We start from the raw sequence: 21,004 nt of genomic DNA on the forward strand, positions 1-21,004 counted from the left end.
CATTGGCGTGCATGTAAAAGATCCCTTGATAGTTGGAATTAGATATAAGATTAGGCGATAGTGCCACTGTCCGGGCAAAATTTCCCTCATAGAACACTGTATGGCGTATGCCCATCTTCATTAGCCCAGTTCGGAACAGAACAGTAGGACGATAAACCCCATTTCATTTCATTACCTCTCAACGGGTATTGATTTTGATATAAGGGGGATAACTCTTGTAATTTTAGCAAGAGAGTTGTCAACCATGAAACAGAACTGAATAAATATTTGACTTACCATAGTTCTTGAATGTTTCCATTTGGTTAATTTATTTAATATTCGTAATAAATTAATACATGAGAATAAATTTCTCCAGCAATAACCTTGATTATCACCATTTTCCTGTTTAAATATACAAAACAAAACTAAACTACTTCAATTGCCTCGTGAATTCTGAGGAGATTGAAATAAATCAAGTATGAAATATTTTCTACTACCACCAAATACACTTTGTGGCTGGTGATACAAGTGTAGCTAAAATGATAGTAGTAAAGGGCACCTACTACTGATGGTAAACTGAGCACAGCTAGAATGTTAGTAGTAGTAATGGGCACCTGCTGCTGGTGGTACACTGAGTCTAGCTAGAATGATAGTAGTAAAGGGCACCTGTTGCTAGTGGTACACTGAGTCTAGCTAGAATGACAGTAGTAAAGGGCACCTGTTGCTAGTGGTAAACTGAGTGCAGCTAGAATGTTAGTAGTAGTAATGGGCACCTGCTGCTGGTGGTACACTGAGTCTAGCTAAAATGATAATAGTAAAGGGCACCTACTACTGGTGGTAAACTGAGCGCAGCTAGAATGATAGTAGTAGTAGTAATGGGCACCTGCTGCTGGTGGTACACTGAGTCTAGCTAGAATGATAGTAGTAAAGGGCACCTGTTGCTAGTGGTACACTGAGTCTAGCTAGAATGTTAGTAGTAGTAATGGGCACCTGCTGCTGGTGGTACACTGAGTCTAGCTAGAATGATAGTAGTAAAGGGCACCTGTTGCTAGTGGTACACTGAGTCTAGCTAGAATGATAGTAGTAAAGGGCACCTGTTGCTAGTGGTACACTGAGTCTAGCTAGAATGATAGTAGTAAAGGGCACCTGTTGCTAGTGGTACACTGAGTGTAGCTAGAATGACAGTAGTAAAGGGCACCTGCTGCTGGTGGTACACTAATGGTAGCTAGAATGATAATAGTAAAGGGCAGCTGTTGCTGATGTAAGCTGAGTCTAGCTAGAATGATAATAGTAAAGGGCAGCTGCTGCTGATGTAAGCTGAGTCTAGCTAGAATGATAGTAGTAAAGGGGTGGTACACTGAGTGTAGCTAGAATAATAGTACACTTACCATTGTTTCTGCTGTCAGTTCTGGTTGATCTCCTATAACACAGCTAGGAAAGTCTAGAACTGGTATACTATTTTTAGCACTAACATAAGATAAGATATTCTGATTGAAGAATTTCAGTACAAGTGGGATACAATTAGCGAAGACCAGATGTTGACTCATAAACTCAAACTAAAAAATAAAACAACGAACAGATGTAGATATAAGATGAATATTGTACGTAGCATCGTAGAAATAAAATAAAACACAGTTTAACGTTTTACTTTTCAACACCAACTGTAACCCGGGTATCATTTAATCTTGTGTATCTAGCACTAATTTCTTTCACATTCATTTAAAGTTACAATTTCATATTTTTAAGTTATATTTTTAAAATGTATTAAAATAAAGCCCTAAAATAGATGTATCTATAAACAGTCCTACCTTGTTAAAGAATAATCCTATTAATCCTATAATTCACTATTGCCAGTTGGCAAAAATATCATTCTCAACTTCAAATTCAAACGTTTGAAGATAGCTACTCCATGGTGGACAATAGAAAACAAGGGAGGTAATTGTGTTATTATTTCCGGTGTAAATGAGTTTTAAGTGTGAGAATGACACCTATGATCGTATAATAGTGAGTTGACAACCTATTGAGCAAACGACATAGAAATAATTATGTTTCGACTTTCTTAGAAAATATGAAATTGTAACTTTAATATCCAATCTTTGTTTAAAAATTTGTAAAAACTGTTTAAAATCACCATAAATCGTTTAATTTATAAATCCGTACAGTTTAAAGCTGACCATTCAATTTTGATAATGAGTGTCCAATTTAGAAGTGTTTAATTTCTCAATAACTGTTAAAAAATAAACAACCCAATTGATTAATGATGTATAATGATTAATTTTTGAACAGTGGTCAGGAAATTAAATACTTGTAAATTGGACACTCATTATCAAAATTAATCAGTCAGCTTTAAACTGGACACAAGTACAAATTAGATCATTTTTGGTGATTTTAAACAGTTTTTACGAATTTTTAAACAAAGATTGGATATTAAACAAATGTGAAAGAAATTAGTGCTAGATACACAAGATTAAATGATACTTGGGTTACAGTGATAACTCTCGTTTTTAGATGGGTTTCTTATAAGCTGGAAATACTTGTTCTGAAAATCCATTACGGCTGGCCCCTCGGAACCTGTCACTTGATTTGTTATATGCGGTTGTTGTTTTTTATTACTTGCAATGTCCACAATTTGTCTAAATGGGTAGGGGTCTTTAGCAGTGAGAGGAAACCTTGCCAGGTATAAGCAGGGAATCGAAAACACCCCACCTGACCTCCCCTTTTTCAGTTTATAATGTTTGAGTAATAGTAAAACCAACCTGATATATATGGTTTAATTTATAATGTTTGAGTAATAGTAAAACCAACCTGGTATATATGGTTTAGTTTATAATGTTTGAGTAATAGTAAAACCAACCTGTTATATATGGTTTAGTTTATAATGTTTGAGTAATAGTAAAACCAACCTGGTATATATGGTTTAGTTTATAATGTTTGAGTAATAGTAAAACCAACCTGGTATATATGGTTTAGTTTATAATGTTTGAGTAATAGTAAAACCAACCTGGTATATATGGTTTAGTTTATAATGTTTGAGTAATAATAAAACCAACCTGGTATATATGGTTTAGTTTATAATGTTTGAGTAATAGTAAAACCAACCTGGTATATATGGTTTAATTTATAATGTTTGAGTAATAGTAAAACCAACCTGGTATATATGGTTTAGTTTATAATGTTTGAGTAATAGTAAAACCAACCTGGTATATATGGTTTAGTTTATAATGTTTGAGTAATAGTAAAACCAACCTGGTATATATGGTTTAGTTTATAATGTTTGAGTAATAGTAAAACCAACCTGATATATATGGTTTAGTTTATAATGTTTGAGTAATAGTAAAACCAACCTGGTATATATGGTTTAGTTTATAATGTTTGAGTAATAATAAAACCAACCTGGTATATATGGTTTAATTTATAATGTTTGAGTAATAGTAAAACCAACCTGGTATATATGGTTTAGTTTATAATGTTTGAGTAATAGTAAAACCAACCTGGTATATATGGTTTAGTTTATAATGTTTGAGTAATAATAAAACCAACCTGGTATATATGGTTTAGTTTATAATGTTTGAGTAATAATAACAACAATGCACTGATTGCTTTCACTATAACTTCTTTATGTCTATTCACATCAATACCTAATTTCATCGACTGTAAAACTGTTGTTCTGAAATATCAAAATATATTTACAGCTTTGAGCTTACATAAAGAAACTTAATAAAACTATTCAAATAAATCCATTATATGTACCATTGTGTAAATTATAAAACAAGGGGAGAGGGAGAGAGAGAGAGAGAGAGAGAGAGAGAGTTTAACCTGGGATACAAACCAGGTCATTTTGGGACTAACATATGTTTTGTATCCCATTTAATCAACTAGTGCCCTGATTACTCAACTATCACAATCCCAATAAATATACAATTTGATCAGGTAAATATAACTTACGGCATTTCTTCAGGTAGAACATCAGCCAGGATATTTATAGATTCTGTTTTAGCTTTTGATGTAGGTGCAGCGGCCAAAAGTAGCTTTAATAGGGCTATCTAAAATATTACATCATATTCTATATATAGTAATGCTATCTATTTATAGTAATGGTATCTAAAATCATATTCTATTTATAGTAATGGTATCTAAAATAATATTCTATTTATAGTAACGCAATCTAAAATCATATTCTATATATAGTAATGCTATCTATTTATAGTAATGCTGTCTAAAATAATATTCTATTTATAGTAACGCTATCTAAAATCATATTCTATTTATAGTAATGCTATCTAAAATCATATTCTATTTGTAGTAATGCTGTCTAAAATCATATTCTATTTATAGTAATGCTGTCTAAAATCATATTCTATTTGTAGTAATGCTGTCTAAAATAATATTCTATTTATAGTAACGCTGTCTAAAATCATATTCTATTTATAGTAACGCTGTCTAAAATCATATTCTATTTATAGTAATGCTATCTAAAATCACATTCTATTTGTAGTAATGCTGTCTAAAATAATATTCTATTTATAGTAATGCTGTCTAAAATCATATTCTGTTTATAGTAACGCTGTCTAAAATCATATTCTATTTATAGTAATGGTATCTAAAATCATATTCTATTTATAGTAATGGTATCTAAAATCATATTCTATATATAGTAATGCTATCTATTTATAGTAATGCTGTCTAAAATCATATTCTATTTATAGTAATGCTGTCTAAAATCATATTATATTTGTAGTAACGCTGTCTAAAATCATATTCTATTTATAGTAACACTGTCTAAAATCATATTCTATTTATAGTAATGCTATCTAAAATCATATTCTATTTATAGTAATGCTATCTAAAATCATATTATATTTGTAGTAACGCTGTCTAAAATCATATTCTATTTATAGTAACACTGTCTAAAATCATATTCTATTTATAGTAACACTATCTAAAAGAGAGAGAAATGGAATTTAACGTCCACTCGACACAAACCAGGTCATTTTGGGACTAAAACACTATCTAAAATATTACATCATATTCTATTTAGACGTCATTCTAAGATAAATTTTTTTATTTCATAATCAAATGAAATGTGGCTGATTTGATATGGAATGAATGTGAAAGAAGTCCGGTGAAGATTAAATGATATGATATTGTAGTGATGATAGATGATAACTTACCATATATTGTGGTAAATTGGGTAGCATGGCCTGGTATAATAACTCTGCTGGGGTACTTGGTACATCAGATTCTGGCTGTAAACAGATAAAAAAAACATGTCTATAAAACATCTTAAGTAATGTGGTCAGTCATTCATTAACTTTTTTGTTAAGCCCTAACCAAAGTTTTAAGACCAAATTATGAGTTTACTAGCAGAATGACGTCACTTTCAGAATTACTTCAAACTGAAATGACGTCACCACTAGGCAACCACAATTTTTGTAAAAAAGGGTGGAACCTATGACAAATTTTAACGTTATTGGTGGTGATTTTTTTTTTTTTTTTTGGTGATAATCTGGATAGTACAGTGTATTGTGAAATTTGTATGTAGTTAAAAAAGTTACGGTCCCTTATGCGCCAATATTGAAAAGAACCAAGATCTTTGGGATATAAATATAGAATTTAAGTTTCATCAAAATCAGATAAAAATTGTGACCTCTAGGGAGTCCACAAGCTATAAAACATGATTCTTCGTACAATCAGGGGCCATAATCCATGAAGATATATACGTCAATATCGAAAGGAACCAAGATCGTTGGGATATAAAAAATATTTAAAGTTTTGTCAAAATCAGAGAAAAATTGTGACCTGTAGAGTGTCCACAAACAAATTGTGGGACAGACAGGGGCGATGACAATATACGACCACATGAAAATATAGGCGTGTAAAAATGTAGCGTTACCCGTGATAGTGGATTTTTAGCAATCTCCTCTTCTCTTTTGATCTGCAGTTCTGATAGTGATATATATAAATGCTGAAATTAAAAATAAATATATTTACTTCATAATTATTTATGCTTCTAATTGCTCATTAAACTTTATCACCCAATAATAAATTCTACAGTAGATATCGCTTGTGTGATATATTTCATAATCTACAGCGATATCTCCTTAGGAGATATCGCTTTACATGAATTTAATTAGTCAATCAAAAATGAACTACTTTTTTTTTATTTTCAAAGTAATTAAAACAAGCCAACAGTGAGGCTGATGTCCCCCGCCTAAATTGCAAAATAAATAGATGACACATTAATTAATCGTACATTTCTATCTATCAGATAGATCTTACTATACACCAAGTTTCACCACTCTCACTTAATTAGAACTAAAGTTATCGTGTCCCAAAGCATCAACCAATCTAATTGCTTATCTCTGCTTACCCTAAGCAGAAAATGCTCATCTTTGAACTCCATCAAGGCATTGACCTAATAAACACATACACAAAGTTTGAACATTCTAGATCAATTAGAAGGTGAGTTATTGTGTTCGAAAGTCTCTGCCAATCAAATTGCTTATCGCTCTGCTTACCCTGAGCAGAAAATGCTCATTATTGAACTTAGTCAAGGTATTGATGTAATGAAACTATACACCAAGTTTCATCACTCTCACTTAATTAGAATTAAAGTTATCCTGTCCCAAAGCATCAACCAATCAAATTGCTTATCTCTGCTTACCCTAAGCTGAAAATGCTCATCTTCGAACTCCATCAAGGCATTGACTTAACAAGGCATTGACCTAATCAACACATACACCAAGTTTGAACATTCTAGCTCAATTAGGAAGAGAGTTATTGTGCCCCAAAGTATCAACCAATCAAATTGCTTATCTCTGCTTACCCTAAGCGGAAAATGCTCATCTTCGAACTCCATCAAGGCATTGACCTAATAAACACATACACCAAGTTTGAACATTCTAACTCAATTAAAAGTTATCGTGTCCCAAAGCATCAACCAATCAAATTGCTTATCTCTGCTTACCCTAAGCGGAAAATGCTCATCTTCGAACTCCATCAAGGCATTGACCTAATCAACACATACACCAAGTCTGAACATTCTAGCCCAATTAGGAAGAGAGTTATCGTGTCCCAAAGCATCAACCAATCAAATTGCTTATCTCTGCTTACCCTAAGCGGAAAATGCTCATCTTCGAACTCCATCAAGGCATTGACCTAATAAACACATACACCAAGTTTGAACATTCTAGCTCAATTAGGAAGAGAGTTATTGTGTCCCAAAAAGTGTGACGGACAGACAGACGGACAGACAGACAGACGGACGAACCCATTTTAATAGTCCCCTGCTTTCTTCGAAAGGCGGGTGATAATTAACTTCTTTCTTATTGAAAAGGAACTATATTTATTTAGCCTTGATGGAAACACTGGGTCAATATAAAGAACTTTGCAATGGGTGGATTGCAGTCAAAAAATGACGTATCGCTATGCCGCAATGTAATCAGGTTCAGTAAAAGTGAAATTCTATAGCAAAGAATTATATTTATTTATTTGTGCATGTAAGAAAAGATCAAGTGATAAATAAAATCTCCTACTCATCTTTTTTTAATATCAAAATATATCAACACAAGTCGATTTAATACAAACAAACTCGTCAGAGCCTTTTTATTTTTTAGTTTATCGACTTGTGTGGATATTTTTTCATATCAAAAAAGACGAGTAGTAGATTCTCTATTTATTCTTTGTAAGTGTTTTACGATTATCGCCCTATTGTTAAGTTTGTTTAACAAAATGAAATGAAATGAAATGGGGTTTAACGTCCTACTGTTTTGCTCCTAAACTGGGTTGTAGGAGCAAAACAGTAGGACGTTAAACCCCATTTCATTTCATTTCATTTTGTTAAACAAACTTAACAATAGGGCGATAATGAAATGAAATGGGGTTTAACGTTCTACTGTTCTGCTCCGAACTGGGCTAATGAAGATGGACATACGCCATACAGTGTGCTATGAGGGAAACTTTGTCCGGACAGCGGCGCTATGGCCTACTCTTATATCGAATTCCAACTGCCAAGGGATCTTTAACGTGCACGCCAATATATATTGTGAAATGTAAAATTACCTGTTTGAGAACTTTAACACCTTCATGGATGGGTTGAGGTAAACCAGCTAAAGAGTTACTATCATTTTTAACTTGAAATCCGACAAATTTACTTCTTGTATTGTCCAGAAACATCTCGAGATCCTTTAACCTAAAATATGAAATAACAAACAATAGATCAACAGGAGGGACTTCATAATCAGGACAATAAATTAACACAATGACTTCCATAAGTATTCAGACATAGTTATCCAGAGTAAAACTTGAGGTTTTATGGCTAATTTCATAGGTAATAATGAAGATGGGCAAATGCCAAATAGTGTGCTATGAGGTAATTTTGACCGGACAGTGGGACTACTGCCTATTCTTTTTTTGAATTCCAACTGTCGTGCACGCATATGTGGTTCTTCATCCTGAAAACCAAATGGAAAATCCTGAGTTACTCTCTCGGGCCAAAACCTGGTCGAGCGAAACCCGGAGTTGCTCTCTCGGGGCCAACACCTGCTGCGAACCCTGAGTTACTCTCTCGGGGCCAACACCTAGAGTGAACCCCGAGAGCCAACACTCTGTCCGAGTGAACTCTGAGTTACTCTCTCGGGCCAAAACCTGGAGCGAACCCTGAGCTACACTTTCGGGGCCAAAACCTGGAGCTAACCCAAAGTATAGAACTTTCACCCGATAATAGAACAGTTTCTTTACTAATATTTGAGTTGACTCCTTAAAAAATAGGTTGCCAGGCAACAAAACATAAGCTCACAGCAGCTAAATCGTCTGGGCAGTCGACAAGGGTTGTCACATATTTATTCCTTGGTAGGTAACGGGAGAATTTACTTGGCCGAATGTTTAGCACATGGGCACTATATCATAAGGTCTGCCATGGAATCAACTGGCGTGGTCTCTCTCTCTCTCTCAATAAAAAAACAACATACCTGACTTTAGGTTTCCATGGTAATGCTTTATGTAAGAAAGATGGGGTCGAAGGTCGTGGTGGTGTGGGAGGAATCTCATCATCACTGTCGGGCTTCATAGAATCAACGTCCCTCATCAGATCATCGTCCCGATCAGAACCATTTTCAAACGGGTCATCCATACTACTCTGTTTGACTAAACTCTGTTAGCATCCATATAAGGTGGTAGAAACGAAGGCGTAGAAAGAAGCATGAGAGCCAAGAAAAGTGTTAGAGCAATAAAAGCTAAATTGAAAGTAGCAACCAGAACCAATTAAAAAAATGTTATAGAATTAATATCAATTCATACCAAGCAGCATCAACTGACTATACATATACATAAGGGGATCAATTTCATCTGCCGAGAGGAATCAATTTCATCTTCGTAGAGGATTCAATTTCACCTGTCTAGCGGGATCATTTTCACCATTCTAGGGGAATCAATTTCATCTGCCATGGCGATCAATTTCATCTGCCTAGGGGAAGCAATTTCACCTTCCTTGGGGATCAATTTCATCTGCCCAGTTGGGAAGCAATTTCACCTTCCTAGGGGATCAATTTCATTTGCCCAGTTGGAAATCAATTTCACCTTCCTAGGGGATCAATTTCATCTGCCCAGTTGGGAATCAATTTTATCTGCCTAGGGGATCAATTTCATCTGCCCAGTTGGGAATCAATTTCATCTGCCTAGGGGATCTGTTATTGTATTTAAAATAATTTTTAAAAATGGTATCTTAAAATTTCTCTCTTGTCGTTGTCCTCTATTACTGTACATGTATAATTGTGAACTCAAATAACTGAACAAAACAGGAAAGGGGGGAGTGGTGTATTTATATTTTTAAAAGTTGCTGGGGGTAAAAAGGATGAGAAAAGGTTAGGAACCGTAGTCTCAGTCACCCAGAACCTCCTAGTCTTCATCTTATGGAGGGTCTGGGTCTGTTGTCAACATGTGGATGATTATCCAGTAAATTTCAAATAAGAGTTGCACCCCTTCCCAAAATAGAGAGAGAGGGAGAAATGGGGTTCAACATCCACTCGACAGATTAGGTCATTTCGGGACTAACATATGGTTCAATTTTATTTCCATAATTCACTTGCGCGTAGGGGTCTTTAGCAGTGGGAGGAAACCGGAGGACCCGGAGAAAACCTACGAGGTTGGACAGGCGACCCTACTCCTTGTCACGTACAACCGGGGATTCGAAACCACGCCAGTTGACTCAATGACAGGCCTCGTGATACAGCGCAAGCGTGCTAACAATTCGGCCATCCAACCCCCCTTTCCCAAAATAAATCCCATAATTCATGCGTTATTATAAACAAACAGGAACCGTGATGATGAATTAGGATTAATTAAAAAACATAGATATGGTCCACGAAGACAGAAATTTTACAATAAAAAAATTAAGTGTGTTTGATATTGAACTGGCAATGCAAATTAATTTTCTGAAATGGCAATTCTTAAATTAATTTCATAGGGCATCAACATCTTGTTTTAGGGCTAGTTACCTCCCTTAGACTTTGTAAAAGCCCAGATAATCTAGTCAATGACCTACTTCTCTGTCATTGTTTTTTAAGGCGAGCGATCACTCTCGAGCACCTGTTGACCGAGGGGAGTTTTTTTTCCCTCCCAATTACATGCAGTTATTGATCTTAGAACCATTTCCCATGCACACAACTAATCACTCTCCTTAATATCAGATCACTCTCCTTTTTTTCTAAATCATTCTTCTTATCAAAACTGGGAGAGTTTTTTGAGGGGAGCGATTTTTTGTTGATTGTGGGGAGCTTTTTTTCGCTCTCCTCTGAAATACAAACAACAGCGACCGACTTCTCTGCACCAACTGGGCTAATGAAGACGGACAGACCTTTACTGTATTGGAGCATACTATTTAGATGATAAGAGATTTTAATAAAAACATGAAAAATACGTTTGAATTCTTCTTAAGATAATATAATTGTACAAGTTGACTATCAAAATTCAGAAATTTTTCAACAGCAGTTTGCAGAATTATTTCATCTGTTCCAAAATTTTGTCCGACATTGGCGCTCAAATTTTAATAATTTATCAAACGAGAGATAAGAATGGAAGTGGGTGGATCACTGACAAGGGGGAACTTTCTCGGCCAATGCAGGGATCGAACACCCGACCTCCAGGCTAGTGAGCCAGCGTCTTACCCACTTCGCCACCGTGATCCCCAGGAATGGATGGTCACATCTGATGGTGGACAGATAAAGAGATATGTGGTTTAACATCCACTCGACACAAACTAGGTCATTTCGGGACTATCATATGGTTCAAATTTATTTCAATAATTTGATTGCGCGTGGGTGTCTTTAGCACTGGGAGGAAACCGGAGGACCCGGAGAAACCCACGAGGTTGGACAGGCGACCCTACTCCTTGTCACATACAACCAGGGAATCAAAACCACACCACTTGAACTTATGAAATAGCATGCACGCGCTAACCGTTCGGCTATCCAACACCCCTTCGCCTCTGATGGCAGATACTTCGCTTGCATCTAGGTGTCTTTAGCGGTGGAGGGAGAGCAAAGCACCCAGACGGTTGACTAGGCGGCCCTACAAGTGGGGAAAGAGAGAGAGAGAGAAATGGGGTTTAACGTCCACTCGACACAAACTAGGTCATTTCGGGACTAACATATGGTTTAATTTTATTTACATAATTCGCTTGCGCGTAGGGGTCTTTAGCAGTGGGAGGAAACCGGAGGACCCGGAGAAAACCCACGAGGTTGGACAGGCGACCCTACTCCTTGTCACGTACAACCGGGGATTCGAAACCACGCCAGTCGACTCAATGACAGACTTTATGATACAGCGCGCGCACGCTAACCACTCAGCCATCCAACCCCCCACAAGTGGGGAATAGAAACCACATCACTTAACTCAATGACAGACCTTATGACCCAACAAGATCGCAATAACCATTCGGCCACCCTCCCCCTCTCTTATCGTAGTAAGAGTTTATAATAGTTGATGCTGCTTACAATTAGGCTACGCGCGGAAACATACATTAGTAGGCCTAAAATTTCATAAAACATTTCATTAAATAGTTCATTAAATAGTTCTCAAGCTGCATTTAAAGATACATTAGGTAAGATTAAATAAAGAGCTGACAGTTAAAAAGTTAAAAACTAGATACTGTAAAGGCAATTTGCTGAAAATTTCATTCAAATTGATCCACCCTGAACTGAGAATTTAGTGATTGAATTTTGGGCCTAGCCTCGATCATCATTACTAAAGTCGGTACGATAAAAAAAATAGTCTCGATTATCCATTTAATGATTAAATCATGAATGAAAGTTGAGCAGCAAATCGGATCCTAATCCAGTAAATATCGCAGGCTAGCGATGACATCGAGAGTTGATTATGGTCTTGTTTGTTAATTAATGTCTAATTAATAGTTTGTATAACATTCCAGGCCTAAAGAAAGACCTGCAATAGGCAGATTTAGCTCTTGTATAATGTATGTTTAAATAGATCTCAAATTACATTGAAACTTGACTCTAACTGATACTAGAAACTACTAGTTCTATGCATAAAACCATCTATTCTTCAAGATACATAAAAAAAAAATATATTAACTATGTTTCTATATGAGATTATATTAATGTTAATAAATGATTCATTATATTTTACGGGGGCGATTTTTTTAATTTGTTGATTAAGGGGAGTTTTTTTCGGCTATCATCTTAAATACAAATAACAGCGACTGATTATATCATACCCACAAAATCCCAAGGAATATTTTTATAAGAAATTAAATGTTTCTAACCTAAAATATTTAATAAAAAACAACTGCAGAGGGTTCTTTTTCATGCATGTCAATGTGTACCTTGGCTGTTTGTCCCATCCTAACAACTACACACTACACGTTACTTGTCAGGCCCTTCGTACTGCACTACTAACAACAGGGAACCAATCAAGGGGGGAAAATCTCTGGTGTGATTATAGTATAATCGCTTGTTTTTGAGCGACGTTTACTACGAAATAAATTTTGGGATGTCATATTTTTCCTTTCGTATATAAATCGAAACGGAGTATGAGATGAATGCCGGTCTTTGCTGAAAAATGTATCGAAATATGACCCGAAAAATACGGTAATTTGGGGGGGAATTTGAAACATGTATGTACCGATCAACAGTACGTCAGTAGTCGTCACACTTTCATTCTATGGTTTTACGATGTCATGTAATTTTGTAAGAACATTATTGACATAAATTTTAATACCGTACGGGAATTAAGCATGAAAAATAACGAGGTGAAGATATTTTTTTATTACATATAAATTTGAATATTTTGTTGACACGTGATTCTTAATTGTGGTTTGAAAACGTCTGCTTAAATAACGAAAAAAATGTCCGACAAGAAAAATTTTGAAATCCCATCACTGGATTATACGCAGGACATCCAGGTTAACGAGCCAATGTCTTATAGGAGATTATCAACAGCCAACAAACGTGGGACCTCCATTTTAACGACCCAACATCTTATAGGAGATAAACAACAGAGAGACAGAAATGGGGTTTACAGTCCACTCGACACAAACTAGGTCATTTCGGGACTAACACATGGTTCAATTTTATTTCAATCATTCGCTTGCGCGTAGGGGTCTTTAGCAGTGGGAGGAAACCGGAGGACCCGGAGAAAACCCACGAGGTTGGAGATAAACAACAGATAATTTGACTTAATTTATTTTGAGTTACCTCCATTTTAATGACCAAACATCTGATAGGTGATAAACAACAGATAATTTGACTTAATTGATTTTGAGTAACGATTAATAACATTATATGACTTAGAATCTGAATGGTTCTGTGAACATTAACTGATTAAGGGATTGATTCATACCGACCTAAAATGCCCGAAATTCATAAAATTTTAGAATTTAAATAAACATGCAAGTTAATTAACCGCTGCCTACATGCTATAAGTATTTAAGGTGATGCATGCAATGAATATATCAAGGACAGATCTCTCTTGCTGATAATAACAAAGTCAAATTGTAAAAACGTGCAGTGCTGAATGCTTGACTCTCTTCATACATTGCAATTATCACATTTCTGGATAAGTTTCTGGATAAGTTTCTAATTCAATTAAATGATAAGTGAGTAGATGTAACCGTAGATCAAGAGATGTAACAGTATGTGTCAAGTGTCCGTAATGTGTGCACTGTTTAGATTAGTAAAACAACTAGCAATACAAAGAAACATGTAATTTAATCATATAGACAATTTTAATTTATTTTCTTTACCTCCCTCATTAATCAAAGATATTTTGTCAAATTAAATGCCAAAAACTAGAGTATATCATAATGTAATAAAATGTAGATTAAAGTCCTACTGTTCTGCTCCGACTGGGTTAATGAAGACGGGCATATGCCATACAGTGTGCGTTGATGGAAATCGTGCCTCGACAGCGGCACTATGGCCTACTCTTATATCCAAAAAGCCTAAGACTCCGTCAATTCTTGTACATGTACAGTCGAAATAGGAAATGAGGTTTAACGTCCTACTGTTTTGCTCTGACTGGGCTAATGAAGATGGGCATACGCCATACAACTTTAAGGGAAATTTTGCCAGGAGCAGCAGAACTATGGCCTACTCTTATATCGAAATCCAACTGTCAAGGGATCTTTTACGTTCACGCCAATGTGATATCGTAATGGTGAAATCAAAAGTATGGTCAAATTTTTAAAACAAATGATGAACTCACCCGTTTTCCTGCCCGAGTTCCACGTCTTGGCGCTTGCTGTTCGATCAGATCCGCAGCCGAAGCTGGAGGAGATGAAGCTCGCATATTCTTACATACTTCGTACATATCTTCTGGTAGGGGAGGTAAGCCATGTGTATCACGAACTGCATTCTTCTCATATTGTAATTCATGTAAACCACCTAATGATACCTGGGTATAGCAAATAATACAAAATATTTAGCTAAATGAATTCATCAAATGAAAAGTAGTATCGAGTATTAGCTATATGAATTTGTCAAATAAAAAGTGGTATCGATTGTTAGCTACATGAATTTGTCAAATGAAAAGTGGTATCGAGTATTAGCTATATGAATTTGTCAAATGAAAAGTGGTATCGATTGTTAGCTATATGAATTTGTCAAATGAAAAGTGGTATCGATTGTTAGCTATATAAATTTGTCAAATGAAAAAATGAAATGAAATGGGGTTTAACGTCCTACCGTTCTGCTCCTATGCTGGGCTAATGAAGACGGGCATACAGTGTGCTATGAGGGAAATTTTGCACGGGCAGTGGCACTATCGCCTACTCTTATATCGAATTCCAACTGCCAAGGGATCTTGTACGTGCATTCCAATATGTACACGGGACCTCTGTTTTTCGTCCCATCCGAAGGACTAGACACCTGTCCTTTGCAGGCCCTCCATCCTGCATCACTGACAAGAGGAAACCCCGCTGGATGTCAAATGAAAAGTGATACCGAGTGTTAGCTATATGACCTCTAGTGCTGACACGATACATCGTTGAATCAATGTATCACGTTTCACCTTCTCCAGATTTGCATATTGAATCGCTTCAGTAATTAACCTGACACTCTTAATTATCCATGTCACACACATTATTCATAGATACACAAACACTTTTGAATTGTTTTGATCTTTATTTTGATCCACATCAATATCGTGATATAAAACAGTTTTATTTCTTCGACATCAGCATGACTAAAAATATCAATTAGTGAAATCGTCAATACCCAGCACTAATATACTCGTCAACACCCAGCACTAGGGAACACATCAATACCCAGCACTAATATACTCGTCAATACCTAGCACTAGTGAACTCAACAATACCCAGCACTAGTGAAATCGCCAATACCCAGCACTAATATACTCGTCAATACCCAGCACTAGTGAACTCAACAATACCCAGCACTAGTGAAATCGTCAATACCCAGCACTAGTGAACTCATCAATACCAAACACTAGTAAAATCGTCAATACCCAGCACTAGCAAACTCATCAATACCAAACACTAGTGAACTCATCAATACCCAGCACTAGTGAACACATCAATACCCAGCATTAGAGAATTCATCAATATTCAGCAGTAGTGAACTCATCAATACTCAGCACTAGTGAACTCATCAATACCCAGCACTAGTGAACTCATCAATACCCAGTACTAGTGAACACATCAATACCCAGCATTAGAGAATTCATCAATATTCAGCAGTAGTGAACTCATCAATACTCAGCACTAGTGAACTCATCAATACCCAGCACTAGTGAACTCGTCAATACCCAGCACTAGCGAACTCATCAATACCAAACACTAGTGAACTCGTCAATACCCAGCACTAGCGAACTCATCAATACCAAACACTAGTGAACTCATCAATACCCAGCACTAGTGAACTCATCAATACCAAACACTAGTGAACTTATCAATACCCAGCACTCATCAATGAACAAAATTTCGGACTGATATCCGTTGATAGATTCAACTTCCACGATATCGTAGTTTACAAGGGATTCTACATCTCTCAAAAGGCAATCAGAGATTAAATATTGTAATCTTTATCAATGACAATCAGAGATTAAATATTGTAATCGTTACCAATGACAATCAGAGATTAATGATTGTAATCCTTACCAATGACGATCAGAGATAAAATTTTATAATCCTTATCAATGACAATCAGAGATTAAATATTGTTATCCTTACCAATGACGATCAGAGATTAAATATTGTAATCCTTACCAATGATGTTAAGCGATTAAATATTGTAATTCTTACCAATGACAGTCAGAGATTAATTATTGTAATCCTTACCAACGAAACTTTCCACAATAGCAGTAAAACTTTCTTCATGGGAAAATGTGGAGCACTTCCACTACAGAATTTGGTTACCATGGAGAATAATGTAATGGCTAATGGTTCATCACCTATGATTGGTTGATCTGAAAATAGGACAGGGTCTTAATTGATTGGATCAAATAACAAACATTTTCATTCATACAAGATGGCAAACTAATACACAACCTTCATCATCCTGAGAGAGAGAGAGAGAGAGAGAGAGAGAGAGAGAGAGAGGGACAAATGGGGTTTAATGTCCACTCGACACAAACTAGGTCATTTCGGGACTAACATATGGTTTAATTTTATTTACATAATTCGCTTGCGCGTAGGGGTCTTTAGCAGTGGGAGGAAACCGGAGGACCCGGAGAAAACCCACGAGGTTGGACAGTCAACACTACTCCTCGTTCTGTACAACCGGGGACTCAATGACAGGCTTTATGATACAGTGTGCACGTGCTAACCATTTGGTCATCCAATCTCCCAGAGAGAGATGGGTTTAATGTCTTCTTGAAATATACTAGGTCATCCTGGGACTAACATATGGTTAAATTTATATTTCTGACGTTGAAAAGGAAATGTGGTTTAATGTCCTACTGCTCTACTGAAACTGGGCTAATGAAGACGGGAAATTTTGTGCGGATAGCGGCACTACGACCTACTCTTATATGGAATTCTAACGGCACATGTTTTTCTTATCATATCATTCGAACGACAATACGTTGTCCCTTGCCAGGCCCTCCATCCTAAAATACCGACAAGTGGAAGCACAGGCCCTCCTGGTTGGTGAGCCAATATCTAACTCACTGCCCCCCCTCCCCCCCAAAAAAACAAAACAAACTAGATAATAAATAAGCTATAGGCGTGTATAAATCAGGACAATAAAACTTACTCAACTCGGCTGTAAAATTTTCACGAATCAGTTTCTCTTCTTCAGACTCAGATTCATCAACGATTCTCATTCTTTCAACAATTGTATACAAAACATTTAATATCAACCTAGAAATATAACAAACATTTAATATCAACCTAGAAATATAACAAACATTTAATATCAACCTAGAAATATAACAAACATTTAATATCAACTAGAAATATAACAAACATTTAATATCAACATACAAACATTTAATATCAACTAGAAATATAACAAACATTTAATATCAACTAGAAATATAACAAACATTTAATATCAACCTAGAAATATAACAAACATTTAATATCAACTAGAAATATAACAAACATTTAATATCAACTAGAAATATAACAAACATTTAATATCAACTAGAAATATAACAAACATTTAATATCAACCTAGAAATATAACAAACATTTAATATCAACCTAGAAATATAACAAACATTTAATATCAACTAGAAATATAACAAACATTTAATATCAACTAGAAATATAACAAACATTTAATATTAACCTAGAAATATAACAAACATTTAATATCAACAAGAAATATTACTGTATTATTAGTGACATATTCACAGACCAAATCAGAGACTACAGGAAGACTATTTTCTTAAAATAAAATTTGGTTGGCTTTTTATAAAAATTATATTGAGACAATTGAAACAATCATAGAAAAACTAACTAAATGACAGTAAACATAGAGATATTAATTACTGTGAATATTTCACAGATATTGATTATTGTGACATAGGACTGAAAGAACTGTGACATGACTAGTTTTTGTGTCACTCATTTATATAAATCAATTCAGAGCTTTCAATCACTATCTCATATATATATAACTCTATAACTTATATATCTTCTATATAAGTTGCTTACTATCTGATATATATATAACTCTATAACTTATATATCTACTTATAAGTTGCTTACTATCCGATATAAAACTCTATAACTTATACAACTACTTATAAGTTGCTTACTATCCGATATAAAACTCTATAACTTATATATCTACTTTATAAGTTGCTTACTATCTGATATAAAACTCTATAACTTATATAACTACTTATAAGTTGCTTACTATCTGATATATACTATTCAAAAAAAGTAGGGGATATTTGATTTTGGGGGCATAATACTAAAATATGCAAATGACTACGAAAAAAGTCACTATAGAACCTAACAGAAGAAACATTTCCAGTTACATGTGACGCCCAAACGCACCAATAGCTACCGCATGGAATGCAGTTGATGCTTGGGATCATCATGGGGGTCCAACCCAAGATTTGCACGACTCTGACTTTGAATGTTACAGTCATTGTGGCATTGAATTCCAGGGTGAAAACATCAGTTTAATTGTTTTAGTGACCAGAAAACAAATTTTGATATGCGTCGGCTTACCCAAAATGAAAGGTTACGTGCCCTTGGCATGCTACAGATCGGCACAACACAGGCGGTTGTGGCGCGGACGATGAATGTTTCTCAGTCTGTCATAAGCAGGCTATGGTCCAGATACCGTGATACACAATCTGTACAGGACAGACCACGCTCAGGTCGACCAAGGGCGACAACTCAAGTCCAGGATCGATTTATCCGTACCTTGGCCTTGAGAAATCGTGTCATCACAGCAAATCAGATCAGCGCTCGTCTTCAAACAGACACTGGTGTGAGAGTGAGTGGCCAGACGATTCGGAATCGACTGCATAGGGGTCACCTTCGCGCCCGACGTCCTCGCGTGATCCCTTGTTTGAGAGATCATCACATTCAGGCAAGACGTCGTTGGTGTAGGGATCGTCAACACTGGGATAATCGACGCTGGAGCAATGTGATGTTTTCAGATGAGTCAAGGTTCACTGTTGATTTTTTGGACAGACGTAGGAGGGTGTGGCGTCGTCGAAACGAGCGCTTCCAAGACGTTAACGTCATCAGACATGATCGATTTGGGGGTGGTTCTGTTATGGTGTGGGGAGGCATCACTGTTGCTGGAAGAACGGCTTTACATGTTGTTGCAGGGCGTGTTACAGGCCAGTACTACCGGTACAACATCTTGGCAGTCCATGTTGTGCCGTTCGCACGACGTCATGGCCGCCGTTTCATCTTCCAGGATGACAACGCAAGATGTCACAGGGCCAGGATCGTTACAGGTTACCTCCAACAACAGAACATCACCACATTACCTTGGCCAGCACTGAGTCCCGACCTCTCCCCCATCGAGCATGTCTGGGACATGCTTGGACAGAGGTTACGTCAACGTCAACAACGTCCTGCCAATGTCCAAGAACTTGCTGCTGCGTTGCAACAGGAATGGGACAATCTGGACCAAAATGACCTTAGACGTCTCATTAGGAGTATGCCACGTCGGATCAATGCTTGTTTGGCAAACAGAGGAGGATTTACCCGTTACTGACTTGGTTGTGATGCTGTGGTAACTTTGCTGTTTGACCCCGGGTATCATTTTACCCTTATAATGGTCAGTCTGTGCCTTACTTAGTCTAACGATCATTTGGAATAAATCGATGAATGTGAACTTCATTTCATTTTGTCATTTGTTTCTTCGTCAGTTTCATTAGGTGACTTTAATAACACTTAAAAATCAAATATCCCCTACTTTTTTTGAATAGTATATATAACTCTATAACTTATATATCTACTTAAAAGTTGCTTACTATCTGATATATATAACTCTATAACTTATATATCTACTTTATAAGTTGCTTACTATCTGATATATATAACTCTATAACTTATATATCTACTTTATAAGTTGCTTACTATCTGATATATATAACTCTATAACTTATATATCTACTTTATAAGTTCCTTACTATCTGATATATATAGCGCTATAATCTACTTTATAAGTTGCTTACTATCTGATATATATAGCGCTATAATCTACTTTATAAGTTGCTTACTATCTGATATATATAGCGCTATAATCTACTTTATAAGTTGCTTACTATCTGATATATATAGCGCTATAATCTACTTTATAAGTTGCTTTCTATACATATAACTCTATAACTTATATATCTACTATATAAGTTGCTTATTATCTGATATTAAATTCTATAACTTATATAAATTATAACTCTACCTACCTAAGTTCCTTACTATCTGATATTGATACAGCTGGTTTCCTTAAAGCAGCAGAAGCAGCCGTAGTATTCCTGTAAAAAACATTAAAGGGACATTAGATAAGATTAGATAAAGAGCTGATGAAATTCCCATGTGATGTGTCAACAGTTTTGTCTTATTAATATTTGT

General features: G+C 35.7%; 1 protein-coding gene across 3 annotated transcripts in view; it reads right to left on the reverse strand.

Moving 5' to 3' along the window:
• Window positions 1–21,004, reverse strand: part of LOC126827245 (striatin-interacting protein 1) — a 30,101-nt gene that overhangs the window by 3,506 nt on the left and 5,591 nt on the right. The window contains exons 6-17 of one of the 3 annotated variants that reach the window (XM_050556499.2): window positions 20,839–20,907; window positions 17,706–17,812; window positions 16,790–16,917; window positions 14,698–14,886; window positions 8,949–9,115; window positions 8,041–8,170; window positions 5,873–5,944; window positions 5,151–5,225; window positions 3,925–4,022; window positions 3,520–3,646; window positions 1,368–1,535; window positions 277–381 (exon numbers count right to left, since the gene is read on the reverse strand). In XM_050556499.2, the coding sequence (XP_050412456.1) occupies window positions 277–381; window positions 1,368–1,535; window positions 3,520–3,646; window positions 3,925–4,022; window positions 5,151–5,225; window positions 5,873–5,944; window positions 8,041–8,170; window positions 8,949–9,115; window positions 14,698–14,886; window positions 16,790–16,917; window positions 17,706–17,812; window positions 20,839–20,907 (1,435 nt within the window). Of the gene's footprint in view, window positions 1–276; window positions 382–1,367; window positions 1,536–3,519; window positions 3,647–3,924; window positions 4,023–5,150; window positions 5,226–5,872; window positions 5,945–8,040; window positions 8,171–8,948; window positions 12,560–14,697; window positions 14,887–16,789; window positions 16,918–17,705; window positions 17,813–20,838; window positions 20,908–21,004 lie in introns of those variants that run through there. The other 2 variants (XM_050556498.2, XM_050556500.2) reach the window with 2 other exon arrangements.

The sequence above is a fragment of the Patella vulgata genome, chromosome 7, assembly GCF_932274485.2.
Source record: "Patella vulgata chromosome 7, xgPatVulg1.2, whole genome shotgun sequence".
In the NCBI taxonomy this organism is placed as follows: Eukaryota; Metazoa; Mollusca; class Gastropoda; family Patellidae; genus Patella; species Patella vulgata.